The sequence below is a fragment of the Octopus sinensis genome, linkage group LG4, assembly GCF_006345805.1.
Source record: "Octopus sinensis linkage group LG4, ASM634580v1, whole genome shotgun sequence".
NCBI lineage: Eukaryota > Metazoa > Mollusca > Cephalopoda > Octopoda > Octopodidae > Octopus > Octopus sinensis.
In genome coordinates this window covers 79,874,260-79,894,643 of record NC_043000.1, presented here as the reverse complement: position 1 = coordinate 79,894,643, position 20,384 = coordinate 79,874,260, and the positions used below count along the sequence as shown (strand labels likewise).

Genomic DNA, 20,384 nt, shown 5'->3' with positions numbered 1-20,384 from the left:
ACTTAGGAATCCATGAACTAGATAAGACACAACACACACAAATGAAAGAGAAAATAAAAAAAGAATATTATAGACGAGTTAGATCAATACTAAAAACAGAGCTCAATGCTAAAAACAAGATAATAGGTATCAACACTTTAGCTGTCCCAGTTATAAGTTACAGCTACAATATCCTTAACTGGACACGAAATGAACTGTCCAAAATAGATAGGAAAACAAGAAAAATACTGACAGGATCTAGGATGCATCACCCAAAATCTGACATAGAAAGACTATATATACAACGTATAGAAGGTGGTAGAGGCCTTATACAGCTGGAAAACTACTATAAAATAACCACCATAGGACTGCAAAAATACCTACTTCAGAAGGAAGTAAAACTGATCCAGATAGCAGCAAAACACGAGCAAAACAAAAAACTGTTCTCAGTATTTAAGGAAGCTGACAAATACAAACAAGAAATTATACCACCTAATAAACACAAAGAAGAAGAAGAAGATGATGAAGAAACAACAAAAGCTATAAAACAAATGAAATCCAAACTAAAAATAGAACAGCAACGAGCCATGATAAAACGATGGCAAGAAAAGCCCCTTCATGGTAAATACTGCACTAAACTAAACGCAAAAGAAATAGACAAAGAAAAATCCCAGCAATGGTTGAGAAGCTCAGGACTCAAAGCAGAAACAGAGGGATTTTTAATTGCAGCACAAGACCAAAGCCTCCCCACCAGAAATTACCAAAAACATGTAATGAAAAGAAATATTACAAGTAACTGCAGAATATGTGGAGATGGACAAGAAACAATAAATCATATTATCTCTGGCTGCCCAGTCCTGGCTAAGAAGGAATATATTCACAGACATGACAGAGTTGGAACCTACATACATTGGAAGCTATGCCAACATTTTGGAATAACAACAGAAAAAAGATGGTATAGGCACACACCAGAAAAGGTCACAGAAAACGAGAAAGCAACCATACTCTGGGATATGCCGATACACACAGATAGAGAAATTAAGGCCAACAGACCAGATATAGTTATCAGAGATCATGAAGAAAAAAAATGCTTTCTAATTGATGTATCAATACCGGCAGATGACAACGTGTCTCTAAAAGAAATGAAGAAACTCTCAAAATACAAAGACCTGGAAATAGAGATAACTAGAATGTGGAACCTGAAAACAGAAACAATTCCTATCATAGTAGGTGCATTAGGCATGATAAAAAAATATTCAGACAAATACATAACAAAAACACCAGGACTTACAACACATATAACATACAGAAAATTGCACTACTAGGCACTGCACACATCCTACGCAGAACACTTTCCATACAATAACCATCAGAGCATCACAACAAATCACAGCACATACCCAAGGCACACAGAGCTGCGCTCGGTAGTGAAGTGAAAGCACGCTATAAAAATAAAACTACTGAATAATAATAATAATAATAATAATGACTGTCCCAATCGATATAAATGTATCTGTCAAGACCTACCAAAAACTAATCAAATATAAAGATGTTGAAATAGAAATTAGTAAAATGTAGAACCTGAAGACTAAAACAATACCTGTTGTCATAGGTGCTCTGGGAATGATAGCAAAAGGGGCTGATTGGTACCTAGCGCAGATATCAAGAAACCCCAAAAGACTGTGCTCATGGAAACTGCTCATATCCTATGCAAAATACTTTCTATGTAATCTCAAGTTTTAAAACAAACATAATTTTCTTGTGGTTTCTTAAACATTCTCTAAAACAACACTATGTACAAAACCAAATACATGGCACCCCAGGCATAACATCGAGGTCTCTGGGTGAGACTTGGAGCCAACTCGTACAAATGTAAAGCAAAAGTCAAACATAAAATAACAATAATAATAATAATAATAATTATTATTATTATTATTATTATTATTATTGTTATTATTATTATTATTATTATTATTATTATTATTATTATCTCATATTATCTCTGGCCGCCCAGTCCTGGCTAAGAAGGAATATATTCACAGACACGACAGAGTTGGGACCTACATACACTGGAAGCTATGCCAACATTATGGAATAACAACAGAAAAAAGATGGTATAGGAACACACCTGAAAAGATCACAGAAAATGAGAAAGCAACCATACTCTGGGATATGCCAATACACACAGATAGAGAAATTAAGGCCAATAGGCCAGATATAGTTGTCAGAGATCATGAAGAAAAAAATGCTTCCTAATTGATGTATCAATGCCAGCAGATGACAACGTGTCTCTAAAAGAAATGGAGAAACCTTCAAAATGCAAAGACCTGGAAATAGAGGTAACTAGAATGTGGAATCTAAAAACAGAAACAATTCCTATCATAGTAGGTGCATTAGGCATGATAAAAAAATATTCAGACAAATACATAACAAAAACACCAGGACTTACAAACACATATAACATACAGAAAATTGCACTACTAGGCACTGCACACATCCTACGCAGAACACTTTCAATACAGTAACCATCAGAGCATCACAACAAATTACAACACATACCCAAGGCACAAAGCACGCTATAAAAATAAAACTACTGAATAATGATAATAATAATAATAATATAATAATATAATAATAATAATAATAATAATAATAAATAATAATAATAATAATAATAATAATAATAATAATAATAATAATAATAATAATAATAATAATAATAATAATAATAATAATAATAATAATAATAATAATAATAATAATAATAATAATAATAATAATAAATAATATAATAATAATAATAATAATAATAATAATAATAATAATAATAATAATAATAATAATAATAATAAATAATAATAATAATAATAATAATAATAATAATAATAATAATAATAATAATAATAATAATAATAATAATAATAATAATAATAATAATAATAATAATAATAATAATAATAATAATAATAATAATAATAATAATAATAATAATTAATAATAATAATAATAATAATAATAATAATAACAGAAACACACGCACCAATGGTTATGAAGCTCAGGGCTAAAAGCGGAAAGTGAAGGTTTCATATTAGCTGCTCAAGACCAATGTTTATTAATCCGGAACTACCAAGCCAATGTGATAAAAAATGGAGCTGACCCAAAATGCCGATTCTGTAACAATGAGATTGAAACAATAGACCACCTAATCTCAGGGTGTAGAGTCTTAGCACTTGTAGAATATAAAGCAAGACATGACAGAGTCAGCCAGTATTTACACTGGAGAATATGTCGGCATTATAAAATCAAAACCGCTGACAAATGGTATAAACACCATCCTAAAGCTGTGACTGAGGGAGAAAATGTGTCGATTCTGTGGGACTTCCCCGTACATACCAACAGAACTATAAAAGCTAATAAACCAGATATTATCATAAAAGATCAAACAAGAAGGATGTGTTTGTTAATTGACATGAGTATTCCTTACGATCACAATATAGCTGTGAAAGAAATTGACAAAATTAGTAAATATAAGGACGTGCTAATGGAAATTGAAAAAATGTGGCATCTCAGGGCGACTACAGTACCAGTGACTGTGGGATCTCTAGGAATTATAAAAATAGGTACTGAAACCTATTTGAAAATGATACCAGGCTACAGGAAGTGCAAAAAATCATGCTGACTGGAATGGCTCATGTACTGAGAAGAGCATTATTGCTGTGAAAACTACATCCATTCATGAATTTATTTATTTATTAATTTTTCAAATACATATTTTACCTGTGAATTTGTGTATGTAATCTGGGAATGCATACAATGAGCTTCTCTGCCCTAGGTGTACGGAAAACACTTGGCGAGAAACGGAAGAAAATTTGAAGAAAGAAGGAAAAATAATAATAATAATAATAATAATAATAATAATAATAATAATAATCCCTTCTACTATAAGCACAAGGCCTGGAATTTCATGGGAGGGGACCAGTTGACTACAACGACCCCAGTGTTTCACAGGTGCCTAATTTATTGACCCCAAAAGGAAGAAAGGCAAAGTCAACCTCTGCAGAAACACCAAGCGACCTTTACTACTACACATACAACCCCAAGGCCATATCTCCTCCACTACCTCTTTACTCCCCAATGGGGTAATGCTCCAGAAACATCCTATGGTCTTTGGGCAGTCATCAGGATCTGGAGTTCTGTACAGTACCCACCCAACCACATATTATTGCAGATCACTCATTCGAAATATTCCTGCACTGAGCTATAAAGGTGACAGCATTTCAAGTGTCAATGATAATGCTATACCACTTTCCTTCTTAGTATTTTCTTAAGTAAATCCTTAGAGAAGGAGGCACACACTTTTGTGGCGCACCTCTAACATGCTTTTCTTTTGCTCGGAGCAGCCTCACATCTTGTATGTTATTCTAGTTTACATTAGCTGCAAAAATAGGTTGTTGTTGATGGTGGTGATAGTGCTTTTATTGCTGTCATTTAATTTGTGTTTTATCCACTTTTCCATTCTGTGTTTCTCAAATTAAAACTGTTTTTGTTTTCATGTCTATAAATGTGCCTGTAACTGTCATTTTTACCAGTTTTTTTTTAACCATTTCTGTATTTAAAAATATTTCATTGGGACTAGTTCACTGCTGTCATAACTGCAAAGATGGCCATATTAAGTTACTAATAAACAAAACAAACTGGATGTTTGTGAAAATGAGTATACGTACAATTCTTTTCAACTTCAACAATGAGATGGACTTTTAAATATTCTGAAGCTCTTTGTAAGTAAAAAAAGAAATTCTCAATAATCCTGGAAGGAGTCACCTCTTTATGTAGAACTCTGTAAATGCATATGTTGAAGGCAAACAACTGAAACAACAATAATTGAAAAACTGAGGCAGAAATTTAGAGAATCAGAGACCCTAGAGACAGTTAATTTGAGGACAGTGAATTGAATCAAAGTTAAAGAAAAACATCAACAGTGAACTGTAATTGATATAATTACCAGTGAAAAAATTAAAGATCCCAAGGCATTGATAATTGCAGACTAGTTGGAGAAAAAAAAGAGGAGAAAGAACCGACAGATACCTTGGTGGAAAAGGTGCATATTAACGAACATTAGCAGCCTTAGGGGGAAAAAATATATAAGTAAACTGGACAAATGAAAGCAGAGATAATTTAAGAAAGGAGAGAAAGGTAAATTATAGGAAATGTATCTCAAAAAGGAAAAATTGAGACGAACCAAAATCACAAAATACAAAGGAAGAATATCCTGATATATGCAAAATATCCTTTTACAATCAAACCAGTCATACTTATTTGATATTCTTGAAGGAAATGAGAGAAATGATAACATAAGATTGAATCTTGAATAAAATAAGCTGTCTGGAGGATAAACTCAGGAAAAAATGCCAAACACAATAATAAAGCAGAGTGGATAAAGCAAGTGGAAAATTACACTAAAAATGTTGAGGTGCAGAAATGTTAATCGTCATGAAAGTAAATATTAAAAATCAGTTAAAAAGGTAGGAATGTGGAAAGTAGAAAGACCAGACAGTGTCCATGACTATAGGCTGAACGAGATTATGAGTCTTCATGAAACCATAGTGATAGGAGTAAATGAATGTGTAACTAAAGGGGATGTACAATTGTGGTTAACAAAAGAAAGAACTTGTCTAATAATGAAAGACAAATTACTGACCAATTACATGTGTACCAATTACAAGGGGGTATTGAAAAGTTCCTGGCTTTAAAGGTATTGTAAAAGGCCTGGGTGGAGGCCCAACATTCCGATTTCTTTTACAGGGCTTAGAAAAGCTAAAGGACCACCACAATAAGTGTGCGAAGCTGAGAGAGGAATATGTTGAATAAAATCATAATTAACTGATCCGCCTGTGTTTTTCCTTTTACCCAAAGCCAGGAACTTTTTAGGATAACTGCAGAACTAAACCAACACATATACGAGAGACAGCTGATGTCTAATGAATAAAAAAGTCTGCGGCAACAATAGTATAGGAATGAAAGACCAATTAATGATTAACAAGAATTTCTAGAAGAATTGCAAAGATTGGCAAATCTAAGCATTCTGAGGATCAATCATTGAAGAGTGCATGACTTGCTTCCACATTCATGGCTCAAGCTGTGATATCAAAAAATGTTTGGTGTCTATTAGAAGATACAATACAAGGTAGAAGAGTTAATATCAGAAAGGGGAAAAAATGAGTAGACATACTGATCAGAAGAAGAATCTTTCAAGGCAAAAGCTTTTCTCTTATCTTATTTGTAATTGCACTCATCCCTTTGTTAATTATACTAAACGCAAAACTGCTTACTGGTAAAGAATAAAGAGAAAATTAATCATCTCCTCTTTATGATGGTATAAAGTTTTATGGTAAAGACAAGTACCAACAGGAATCCACAGTACAAACTGTAAGAATATTTAGTTGCAATGTTCAGATGACTTACAAAATTAAGAAACATGTTAAAATAGAAATGAAATACTGAAAATCCATGAAAAGTATTGGAATAGATTTACTTGATGATAAGAATATAAAATCATTACCGATAAAAGAAGCATAAATGATTGGGAATACTGGAAAATGACAAAATCAAAAGTATAGAAATGAAGGAAGCCCTAAAGAATATTTTTGCTGAGTGAAGATTTTAAAATCCAAATTGAATGGGAAACATCATACAAATAATCTTCTTGAGAGTAGTATCACTAATAAGATACAAAGCAGGAAACAATGAATAGAGGAAGAATGAGTTGAAGGATATCAAGAGGAAAGGAAGGATGCAGCTCACAATACAGAAAATTGTGCATCTCCAATATGATGCAGAGAGGTTATGCTAGAAAAGATTTGAAGGAAGAGTATTACTGAGTGTTGAAGAAATAGAGGAAAAAAATCAAGGTTTTTGCCTTAAAACAAAACAAAAAAAAAACATTTTTTAAGGCAGTAATAAATAAAGAACTATTTACAGAATTTGTGGTACCTAAAGACAGAAAACAGGAAAATTTGAAAAAGAAAAAAAATCAAACTTTGAAGGAAATAAACTTCACTCAGTGTTTTCCCAAAACACAAGAGAGATAAGGGAGGGCAAAGACAGCATTGGCTATGGTTAAAAATCCCCCCCAAAAAAGTATTGGAATAAGAGCAAAGAAATAATTTTGGCAGCAGAGAAACAGGCTCTAAGGATCAAATGAATCAAGAAGATGAAAAATCAGAAGAGCTATTCAAATACGTGTAGAATATGTGATAACTCAGATGGGACTATAGCTCACATTGTACCAGAATGAATACAATAAGTGTTGAATAAGATTGCTGAAATATTTCAATGGAAATTTTGTAAGAAATTTGATTTTCTGAGTGCAAAAATGAGTAATAAATTTTTTGTGAGAATAGAAAAGAAATTCCTCAAAAATGATAAAGAAATGTTGTTATGAGACTTCCTTATACAAACTGAATGAAGAACACACAGTAGACCAGATACTGGAGCTATTGATAAGAAGAAACTATGTATTACAAACGAAGGCGTATGCCCATGTGATAAAGAATTAAAAAAAAGTGGGGAAAGACAAATGTATTGCATTATACCAATCTGAAACATGGAATCCACAAATACTGGAACTGAGAAATTAACTAGGTTAGAAATGACAAAGTATTTTGAGAGCAAATTTTGAAACATTTCATCTTAATCTGGAAGTACCTACAATGTAGAAAACAGGTATAATAGGTTCAGCAGGAATTATGAAGAAAGTCTTCATTACAAAGAACAGATATGAAGAGCAGAAAAAACATTTATATAGAAGGGGAGAAAATACTCGTCATACTAGAGCACTTGTTGTGACTTGATACAAAGCATAATTAAACCAGACACAACACCAATCATATGAAATGACAGAATAAAATAATAATAGTAATGATTTCAAATTTTGGCACAAGGCCAGAAATTTTATGATAAAGGTAAGTCAATTGCATCAATCCCAGTTTTAAACTGGTATTTATTTTATTGACCCTGAAAGGATGAAAGCAAAGTCGACCTCAGTGGAATTTGATCTCAGGACATAAAGACAGAGGAAATGTTGCTAAGCATTTCACCCAGCATGCTAACAATTCTGTCAACTTGCCAACCTCAGGCTCGAAGTGATCCAGAAGATGGCATTGTTGGGTATAGTTTACACTCTAAGGAGAGCATTGTCTCTTTGAGTCACAAGAGAAGGCACTACTTGAAACCTTTGGTAATTTGTTATTGCCTGCTTTCAAGTAAAGAACAACCGCAATTAGAACAGTGAGAATCAAAACAATAAAAATAATAATAATAATAATAATATAATAATAATAATAATAATAATAATAATAATAATAATAATAATAATAATAATAATAATAATAATAATGGTCAACAATAAAAAAGGGAAAAGCACTGTCCAAATGCAATCAATGCCAGGCCTGCCAAACTGGCTCTTGTGCTAGTGGCATGTAAAAAGCACTCACTACACTCTCGGAGTGGTTGACGTTAGGAAGGTCATCAAGCTGTAGAAACTATGCCAGATCAGATTGGAGCCTGGTGCAGTTGCTGGCTTTCCAGATCTCAGTCAAACCATCCAACCCATGCCAGCATAGAAAATGGGCATATGATGATGATGAATCTTGGCAGAATTTAAACTCAAAATGGACGAAATGCTGCTAACCATTTTGTGTGGCATGCTAACACTTTAGCCAGCTTGTCCCCTTAATAATAATGATGATGATGATGATGGTTTGATGATTTCTTTTATTTGCAGCAAGTCTTAAGAAGTGGGGACATTAAAAAAACAGGTTACAATTTGTGTGTAGTGGGTGTTTATACAAAATTGGATGGGGCAAGGAAGGCAAGGAAACAGAATTATACATATTTTTTTATTTGTTTATTTGTTTCAGTCATTTGACTGCAGCGATGCTGGAGCACTGCCTTTAGTCAAGCAAAACGACCCCAGGACTTGTTCATTGTAAGCCTAGTACTTATTTTATCAGTCTCTTTTGCCAAACTGCTAAGTTACAGGGTACGTAAACACACCAGCATCGGTTGTCAAGCAATGTTGGGGGAACAAACACAGACACACAAACACACACACATACATACATACATACATACATACATACATACATACATACATACATTTATATATATATATATGTATATATATATATGACAGGCTTCTTTCAGTTACCATCTACCAAATCCAATCACAAGGCTTCGGTTTACCTGAGGCTATAGCAGAAGACATTTGTCCAAGGTGCCATGTAGTGAGACTGAGCCAGAGCCATGTGGTTGGTAAGTAAGCTACTTACCATACAGCCACTCTTGCGCCTCTAGTATACAAAATATATGGCTGATACTGCCTTTGTGATACAGAATCTCCAACTAGCACCAATCAAGAAAACCTAACAAATCCAAGACTACCCTAACTGCCAAGGACATGAATCTTTGCCCAACTATTGTTCTCCAAACTACAAATACATGCTTCAATTTTCCACCAGTGGAATTCATGCAACATATTTCCACCAGTGATTGTGACTCATACTTATTTTAAAAACCATAGAAATATTGGAGTATCAAAAAATAATGTAACATTTCCTGCAATGAGTTCAATTCTGCACAAAACATATCATAAATATATTTATTTAAAATATAATCACCATCATTAGAAATAACGATGGTGATGAAGTTTTGGATGAATATATATATTTACATGCTTTATGCTTCTTTGAACTCATCCTTGAAATTTCAGCATCCCTAATATAAATGGAAAAGTCAGCTTTGGCAGGATTTATAGTTAGAATGTAATGGGATGTAATTGTGGATGGAGATGTGGTCGTGTTGTGAAGAGAAAGTTTACCTCACAATTACATGGTTCCATGTTCAATTTCACTCCTGGGAACTTTCACCAAGATTCTTCTACAATAGTCTTGGATTCACCAACCAACAGATTGTTCATTAAATTTGGTTGGTGGAAACTATGCCGAAACCTGTGTGTATGTGTGTGTGGATGATAGTTAACATATTCACAAAAACCAGGTCTAAAGTTTGATTCATTGCACAGCATCTTGGGAAAGGGTATTTTATCATAATGACATGTTAATTCAAACTTTGTGAGTAGAAGTGGTATAAAGTTACAAATTGTGATGGCAGGTTCATGATTGTTTATATCAAACACTGAAGATTGTATACTGTGGGGAGTAGATATAATGGATCACATTAACCACCTGCATATGAATATTACAGTTATTTATATGATCCTTAGAACTAAGGGCCCTAAGTAAATATCACAAGATATTTTTCAGATGTTCTGCCAATTCTAATATATATGTAAATATGGTACTCTATTGGTTATGATAATGAGTGTATCAATGAGCCAATCAACAGAGCCTGCTCATGAAATTAACGTGCAAGTAGCTGAGCACTCTACAGACACATGTACTTTTAACATAGTTCTCAGGGAGATTCAGTGGGATACAGAATGTTTTACAGAATGATTTACATGTACAACTCATTTTTGAAAGTTGAGTGGACTGGAGCACCATGAAATAAAGTTGCTCAAGGACATATGCCACCAGGGACAAAACTCATGACATTAAGATTGTGAGCGGAATACTTCTAACCACTAAGCCACTGCCATCACAGTATATGTAAACAAAAAAAAAAAGGAATAGAGTGAACCCAATTATGAATACTATTAATATGGCTGTGAGGATGGAGAAAAACACATTACCAAAGGAGTCATAATATGCAGGCTTTTGCTGTTGGCTGTTGGCTGTTGAAGTTTTATAGCAATGAAATACTACACAATGTAGAATGCATAGTGTATAATATAGAGTTTAGTGAATGATATATGATGTAAAATAGAATAAGGAAGTGACTTTACCATCAAGTCATTGTGTAACTGTTTCCTCTGCTTTCTCTCTTTTTCATGTTTCTCACTGATGTCTTTCAACTGTTGCTGCAAGCTCAGGAATTTTCTCTGTAGTTCTATCAAAGGTAAACAAAGATCTTCTTAATATGTGTGTGTGCGTGTGTGTGTGTGTGATTGTCATCATTGTTTTAATATCCACTTTTCCACAGGGGGTTGGACAGAATTTGCTAAAGTGGGTTTTCTACAGTCAGCTACACTTCTTGTCACCAATCCTCACCTGTTGCCAAGTAAAGTAATATTTCCTCACAACCAGACACAGAAGATTAGAAATGAAGGAAACTGCATGCACAACAATGACACATCTATCACATGCTATCAAGGCAAGGACTCAGTAGTACACACACAAACATATACATGTGCATGCATACACACACATACACACCACACACACACACGCACCACACACACAAACACACGCACACACACACATGCACATACATACATACATACATACCTACATACATACATACATACATACATATGTAACTATATGCATGAAAATACATACATAAAACAAAACATACAAATCTGCACATATACATACATACATACATACATACATACAAAAATATCCTGCTGGTGCTGCTGAAATTCCAATGAAGGAGCCTTGGATCAAGGTCAGAAACTGGCTCTTTCTCTATTGACAAGAAATCTTGTAATAAAACTGAATAATGACATACATACATATACAACAGGCTTATTTCAGTTTCCCTCTATCGAATTTACTTACAAGACATTAGTTGGCCTGAGGCTACAGTAGAAGACCCTTATCCTATCCTTAGCAATCCTCATCCTAACCCTAGCTCTAAACATAACCCTGACATCCATAACCCAAGTGGAAATTTGTAAAATATTACAGGGTTTCTCCATTTGAAATACTTGGGTGAACATATGCACACAGTCACATATACATATGGAATTCATATGTCTGCAGTAATGAAATATTCACACCTGTGTTCTATGGTAACATGTACACTCATAAGTGCAAGTTATTCCACATGCAGACACCAGGGCTGTTATTAAGCTCCTGCAACCCCTGAAGTCGCAGGAAGCCTCAGCAGTTGAGGGGCCCTATGTTAAAATCAAAGTACATGGATGAGCCATCTAGTTACTTTGGTTAAGATGTTAACTGAAAATTTCAAGCTAGACGAGGAAAAAAATACGAGGGTTTACTGTAAATAGATTTAAAAGAAATGAAAAAAGTAAATGAAAAAAGCTTGTCAATGGATTCCTCTGGGAGATGAAAGAAAAATGAATGAAATCCAAAAAATGAAAATAAGAACAACTTCAACAGAAAAGACAAGAAAAAGAAGCAATGGTGATGAAAGGTGGGGATGTATACTTATACATACATACAAACATACACGCACAGGCATATGTACACACATTCATACATACATACAACAGGCTTTCTTCTGTTTCTGTCCACCAAATCCATTCACAAGGCTTTGGCCAGCTCGGACAGACAGACAGATGGGCAGATAGATAGACCTACACACACATCTCTTAGTCTCTTGCTCTCTTCATTTCTCTCTCTCTCTCTATATATATATATATATATAAAGATATATGTTATAATTTAGAACAAACAGTAAAAGTTTGTCATAGTACTCGGAGTTTCGAATGTCGGAGCGAAGAGCTACAAAGCAATGAAACTCCGAGTACTATAATGACAAACCTTTACTGTTTGTTCTAAATTATAACATATATAAAAAATCCTCTATTTATCTAATATCAAGGTCTCATTCATTTGTTATTACTTTTTATTAATATTATTATTATCATTATGATAATAATTATAATTATTATTATTTGCAAGTTGTCTCCAAGTCTCACCCAGAGACCTCAAGAGACAACAGGGTTGGAAGTTCATGTTGTTGTTATGCCTAGTGTGCCATATATTTGGGGGGTGTGGGTGTTGTACTAATGAATGTCTAAAAAAAAAAAAAATTTTTTTTTTTTTTTTTAAACCGAAAATTATGTTTGTTTTAAACCTTGAGATTACATAGAAATTATTATTATATTATTATTATTATTATTATTATTATTATTATTAATATTATTATTATTGTTATTATTACTATTATTATTATTATTATTATTATTATTATTATTATTATTATTAATATTATTATTATTATTATTATTATTATTATATTATTATTAATATATATATATATATATATATATATATATATATATATATATATATATATGATGTTGTTGAAAAGCTGGTCACTTTGTACCCAGTTCAGTGGCCTTTGACTGTCTAAGGCAATAAAAACTGGAAACAAAATTCTTTCTGTACCAAAAACAAGGCATGAGCACATGCACACACACACACACACACACACAGAAGTTTGTGTGCATATATGTATCTATCTATGTACATATATAGGGATACAGATATCGTTTGTTCACTGTCACCAAACATCTCAATTCTTCAGTTGTAACTAGTTTGTGATCGAGGTATTATATTTTGCAGGGTACTATTTTCCCTTGAATTTATGATTTCAGAGAAAGGTAAGAAATTCTTCCTATTTTGCATCTTTGGTATTTTGACTTTACAGTTTGAATTGTAGAATTGTCTATCCAATCAAAATATTGCAACAGCTAACAGTGAAATATACAACTTAAAAAGTGGCTTTTTCAACTGTTATCAAGTCTTTGGGAACATTTACATCTATTTTTCAAAAATATAAATTTTGAAATAGTTTGCTTTTGTTTTGAACAGAAAATTTTTTATATTTTAATGTTCTTGAATAAACTTCTTCACATATAGGTGCAGGAGTGGCTGTGTGCTAAGTAGCTTGCTTACCAGCCACATGATTCCAGGTTCAGTCCCACTGCATGGCACCTTGGGCAAGTGTCTTCTACCATAGCCTCGGGTCGACCAAAGCCTTGTGAGTGGATTTGATAGATGGAAACTGAAAGAAGCCTGTTGTATATATGTATATACATATTTATGTGTGTGTATATGTTTGTGTGTCTGTGTTTATCCCACCAACATTGCTTGACAACTGATGCTGGTGTGTTTGCTTCCCTGTAACTTAGCAGTTCGGCAAAGGAGACCGATAGAATAAGTACTAGGCTTACAAAGAATAAGTCCTGGGGTCGATTTGCTCAACTAAAGGCAGTGCTCCAGCATGATCATAGTCAAATGAATGAAACAATTAAAAGAGTAAAAGAGTATATAAAAGCTGAGACAACTATACTTCACAGTTGTTATTTTGAAATGTTTGTCTTCTGATATTTGTGAGGCCATCAAATAAATATTCAACCCTATTAAATGCTGGCCTTCCTAAACATGAAATAATACGATAGATCCAGCCCTAAATAAATTTCACTTGTTGTACTTTTAAAGAAATATTGAACTTCAGATAGAATAAAGTAAAATATAGCTATGAATAAAAGGTGCATAGATTATGAATTTTAACTGAAGAGATGGCACCTCGAAATAAAAAGTTGCAGGGGGGCAATAAAGCCATGCAACAGCCCTGGCACACACACACACACACACACACACACACACACACTCACACACATGTGCAACATGCACACACACACACACACACTCACACACATGCACAACATGCACACACACACACACACACACACACACACACATGCGCAACATGCACACATATATGCATACATAAACCAATTCAGGTAGCCACAAATCTCAGAAGATGTTTCAACTTAAGCAAAAACGCCTGGCTTTTTGTTAGTGACTGACTTGTTTTCTACAAAAGAAAAAACTAAAAATCCCAAAGAATCATACAGACATAAATACATGTGCACATGCATGCATGCATGCACACACATACACACATGCATGCATGCACACACACATACACATACATGCCCACACACACTCATGCACTTTCTCTTTTTCTCTCTCTCTCACACACACACACATAATATATACATACATACATGTATTATTTGCCTGCATGCATACTACTAAATCCACTTTGAAGAGTATGCATTTGCAATCCAGGAACAGGAAATATCAACCAAATACCTGATGAACAAAAGGGATAGAGATGCAGTAAAATGTGACAACTGATGCGGACTTCATGGAGTGAACACTGAAGATATCACCCACATTATAAGCAGATATCCAAAAATGTCATCATGGTATTATCTACCGATGAGACATAATGTTGTAGCTAGGACACTCTATAATGAAATCTATCTGAAGGATAACATTTGAGGACAAAGAAATAAGAACCCACAGTATGGTAGAAGCCATAGCCACTCGTAATAAAAAGGAGTAATGGTGGAATGTCCCAGTGAAAACCTCAATAAAATGTAAGCACAACAGACCTGATATAAGGATTTGGGATAGAGAAGAGAAACTGTGTACAGTTGTGGAAATTAACTGCCCAGCAGATGTTAGCATAAAGCTGAAGATCAGTGAAAAAGAGAATACCTACACTGAATTATTGAGAAATTTGTTGTTACTCTATCCAGATTACAAGTTTGGGTTTATACCTGTAATTATTGGGACCCTGGGATATGTAACACATTGCCTAAATACCAATCTTAAGATTGGTATTCTCAGAAACAGAAAAGAGAAAGCTAATTCGAAGACTACAGATCCAATCCCTCACTGGAACTGTAAAAATCTGTAAAACTTTCCAGAAGTTTATTATTTAAATATATATGAGGATGCCTAGATATGAAAGTATATGCATGAGAAGACATACATAAAACAAAACATACAAATCTGCACATACAGGGGTTGGACAAAATAACAGAAGACCATTATAATTTTGAAATATCTATAAAACTATCAAACGCTTGTTTATTTTTATGTTTTTTGATTTATTATTAGTGTTGCTTAATATGTTTTGCTAAAATTGCTGTTTCCTTTCAGATATCATCAGCAAAAGGTAATTAAAATTCATTAATATGACAGATCTATGAGAATTTCAAAGAGGTCAAATTGTTGGTGCTCATATGGCAGGTGCCAGCATAACAAAAACAGCCAAAATGTTTGGTGAATCAAGAAGTAATGCCTTGAAAGTAATGACAGTCTTTGAGAAAGAGGGAAGAACCTCATTGTCGAAACAAAACTCTCAGAAGAAAACCAAAACTTTCAGATAGGGACTGTTTGAATCTTACATAAATTATTAGAAAGGATCACAAAAGTACAGCTCCCAAAATTACTGCAGAGCTTAATGACCGCCTTGAGAAGCCAGTTTCCACAAAACTGTTCACCAGGAGCTGCACAAAGCCAAATTTCACGGGAGGGCTGCAATCAGAAAATCACTACTTTCAAAAGCAAACATTACAAAGCATTAAGTGTGGAATAAAAACCTACAGAATTGATCCCTAGAGCAGTGGAAGAATGTCATTTTCTTACACAAGTCATCCTTTACCTTATTTCCAACTACCAGCCGAGTATACGTGTGGAGACAGCCAAAAGAAGCATTTGACTTAAGACTGCCTTCTTCCAACTGTTAAACATGGAGGAGGATCTGTGATGATCTGGGGGGACTATATTTTGGAAATCCAATGGCCCAATGGTTTCCCTTCGTGGGACTATGCATAGGTATGTTGCCCGGAAGTTTGAAGAAGACAGTAGAATTGACATGAAGCGCAGCCTCCCTGGGACACAAGGCCACTACATCACATTATACTTTGAAGGCTATGCATTTGCAATCCAGGAACAGGAGATTGCCACAAAGTACTTGGCAAACAAGAGAGACAGTGACGCTCTTGCAATCCCAAGGTGCAACCGCATGTGTAGGCTATGTCATGTTTCTGTGGAAGGTATCACACATGTGATTAGCAGCTGACCTAAAATGTCATTATGGTACTACCTCCCTATGTGGCACAATGTTGCTAAAACAGTTTACAATGCCATCCACAAAAAAGACTGCCCGGAAATAAACCTAAAAATTCACTTTGCTATGGAATATATTCATAAACACCGACTCAAGGAATACTGGTGGAATATTCTCATCAAAACTTCTGTCAAATGTAAACATAACAGGTTGGATATTATTGTTTGGAACAGAGGGACAAAGGAATGTTCCGCCATAGAGGTCAGCTGCTCTGCAGATATAAATATCCCTTTAAAAATCAAAGAAAAAGCGGATATTTATGGACAACTGCTTCAAAACCTCCAGCTTCTATATCTGAACTATGAATTCATACTCATATCAATAATAATTGGAGCACTAGTTTTCGTTAGTAAATGCTTAAAGGAGAATCTGGATAAACTGGGATTTTCAGAAAGAGAAATCAACCGGCTAATTTGTACATTACAAGTGCAATCTATGAGTGGAACAGTAAAAATATGCAAGATTTTTCTCAAGTTCCAAATGTGAATTTCTCTGTGTTAACTACATCCCAAAGATTGAGCCTTGTATCTTTATTGGAAACTGGTTCCCTCCTCAGTAGAAGATTTATAATAATCAAAAATGGATGATACATACATACATATATATAAACATATATTGGCTGAATCATGTTGTCTAAAAGTAGATCTAGCAAGGACAAAAGTCTTCCCAAGATAGTAGTCAGGTTCAAAAGAACTTTACAGCTATGCGGAAAAAGTGGCCCTGCTCCATTTGTTTTGCTTTCGTTTGTTTCAGTCATTTTGACTGCGGCCACGCTGGAGCACCACCTTTAATTGAGCAAATCGACTCCAGAACTTATTCTTTGTAAGCCTAGTACTTATTCTATTGGTCACTTTTGCTGAACTGCTAAGTTACGGGGTCATAAACACACCAGCATCAGTTGTCAAGCGATGTTGGGGCGGACAAACACAAACACATAAACACACAGAGACACACACATACTATATATATATATATATATATAATATATATATATATTATATATATATATATATATATATATATATATATTATATATATATATATACACTCTCGGAGTGGTTGGCGTTAGGAAGGGCATCCAGCTGTAGAAACACTGCCAGATCTGACTGGACTGGTGCAGCTTTCGGGCTCCCCAGACCCCAGTTGAACCGTCCAACCCATGCTAGCATGGAAAGCGGACGTTAAATGATGATGATGATGATGATGATGATACAATGAGCTTCTTTCAGTTTCTGTCTATCAAATCCACTCACAAGGCTTTAATCAGCCTGAGGCTACAGTAGAAGACTCTTGTCCAAGTTGCCTCACATTAGGATTGAACCCAAAACCATGTGGTTGGTAAGAAACTACTTACCACACAGCCACACCTGTTGATAGAAACTCTACACTTTGTACTCAATTTATATTATGAGTGCAAATGAGATGATGCAGAGTAATAGGCAGGTTTAGGAAGACTGCTTATACTTCATAGGAATAGTTAGCAGTCAAAGCACTCATGGAATGATTTTCTTCACAAACCTGAAAAGAAATAGTTGCTAACTTCTATTTACTTGTCAAGCAAATCAGCTGTGGGATTGGGTGTTCCAAAGCATAGGAGTTAGAGTATGAACAAGGTAGAACATGTTTCGGGATTATCTCTGCAAGAAGTAAAAGTTTTCTCTCTCTAATTGAAGGGCTAAGCTTATGATGAATGTGTATGCAGTGTGCTATTACTTGCTGGCAAAATAGACCTTAAGTGTGGGAGCTGGGAGCTGCATAAAGAGTGGAAAGAAAGGAGGTGACTATACTTGGATTGATGTGTAAGACTGGTGTAAAATGCTGAGAGAATACAAATGGGCTGGGGGAAAAAACCATTTATATGAGGAATGAATTGTAGTGGGCAAGAGAAAAGACTGCACTGTCATGGACATGTGATGTGTAGGGAGAATATATTTTAAGTAAACAAGTAACAAATGATCCAAGTGAGAAGCCTGCAGATGAGGGAAGATATAGAAAGAAGGGGTTAAAGCAGATTTCACAAAGTTGAACTGCACAAATGATGACAAGGGTATGCAACAAAGAGTGGGAGGTTGCACAGTAGAAGACCATCCATGGCATAGAACCATGGAAAAATGGATGTTAAATGATGGTGATAGTGATGATGATCATAATCATAATGACACATACACACACATACGGTTAGATAGAAAGGTAGACAAACAGACAGACATATTTATGTATATATTTATACAAATATGATATGTGTGTGTACGAAATTTTCTATGCATAGAGGAATGTGTTTAATATAACAAAAAAATCTACATTTGGATTAAAAGAAATGTGTGAATCTGTGTAAATCTCTGTATGAATAAATAAGTCTATGATTGTATCAAGGGATATGTATATTTTCGTATATATATATATATATATATATATGTATATATACATGCATATATGTATATATATATATACATATATATATATATACATATGAGTATATATACACATATATACATATATATATATATATATATATATATCTATACGGTCGCTATATCGACGACTGCGTAGGTGCCACCTCCCTTTCCCGCGAACTTCTCTGCCAATTCATCTCTTTCCTTTCCAACTTTCACCCCTCTCTTCAATTCACCTCCACCATCTCCAACACCTCTGTCAACTTCCTTGACATCTCTCTCCGCATCGATCACCCCTCCAGCTCTCTCACCACCACCGCCTTTTTTAAACCTACGGATTCCCACCTCTATCTCAACTTCTCTTCCTCCCACCCCTTCCACACCAAACGAGCCATCCCCTACTCCCAGTTCCTCCGCCTCCGACGTTTGTGCAGCCGCGACCAGGATTTCGAGACCCAATCTCAATACCTGGCCCGCATGTTCAGACTCCGAGGTTACCCACCCATACTCCTCTCTGATGCCCTCACCCGCGCCCGTCGCATCGACCGCACTACCGCCCTGTCTCCTTCCCCCCGCCCACCCCCCAACCGCACCCCCTTCCCCCTCCTTTTCCACCCCTCTACCCTACCCCTTCGCCGCAAGATACTACGTGCCTTCCGTCGCCTCCAGCTTGATCCCACCACCGCCCCATTTTCCCTAACCTACCCCTGTCCTCTTTCAAACGAGCCCGCAATCTGCGTGACCTCCTGGTCCACAGCACCCTCTCTCCTTCCCCCTCAGCCCCACACGGATCATTCCCTTGCTCTAGATCCCGTTGCAACACTTGCCCCTTCATCACCAACACCACCGCTGTCACCGGCTCCAACCTGCACACTGTACGCATTAGGCACTCTTTTACGTGCACCTCGTCTGGCCTTATTTACTGCATTAAATGCAACCTATGCGGGATGCTGTATGTAGGACAGACGGGACGCCGGCTGTCCGACCGTTTCACTGAACACTTGAGGGACGTTCGCCTACACTCTCTTTCTCCCGTCGCACGCCACTTCCGCGGGCCGGCCATTCCCTAGATGACATCTCAGTGTTTGGTCTCGCCCCCCACCATGGTCGCCCACTTTCCAGGCTCCACTTGGAGCAACGCTACATCTTCACCCTACAAACTAACTACCACCCCACACGGACTTAACACAGCCCCCTCCTCTTGAG

At 35.3% G+C, this 20,384-nt stretch overlaps 1 protein-coding gene across 2 annotated transcripts in view; it reads right to left on the bottom strand.

The window, feature by feature from the left end:
• Nucleotides 1-20,384, bottom strand: part of LOC115210515 (kinesin-like protein KIF25) — a 550,198-nt gene that overhangs the window by 454,773 nt on the left and 75,041 nt on the right. For both annotated transcript variants that reach the window (XM_036502198.1, XM_036502199.1), the window contains exon 4: nucleotides 10,883-10,986. In XM_036502198.1, the coding sequence (XP_036358091.1) occupies nucleotides 10,883-10,986 (104 nt within the window). The remainder of the gene's footprint in view (nucleotides 1-10,882; nucleotides 10,987-20,384) is intronic.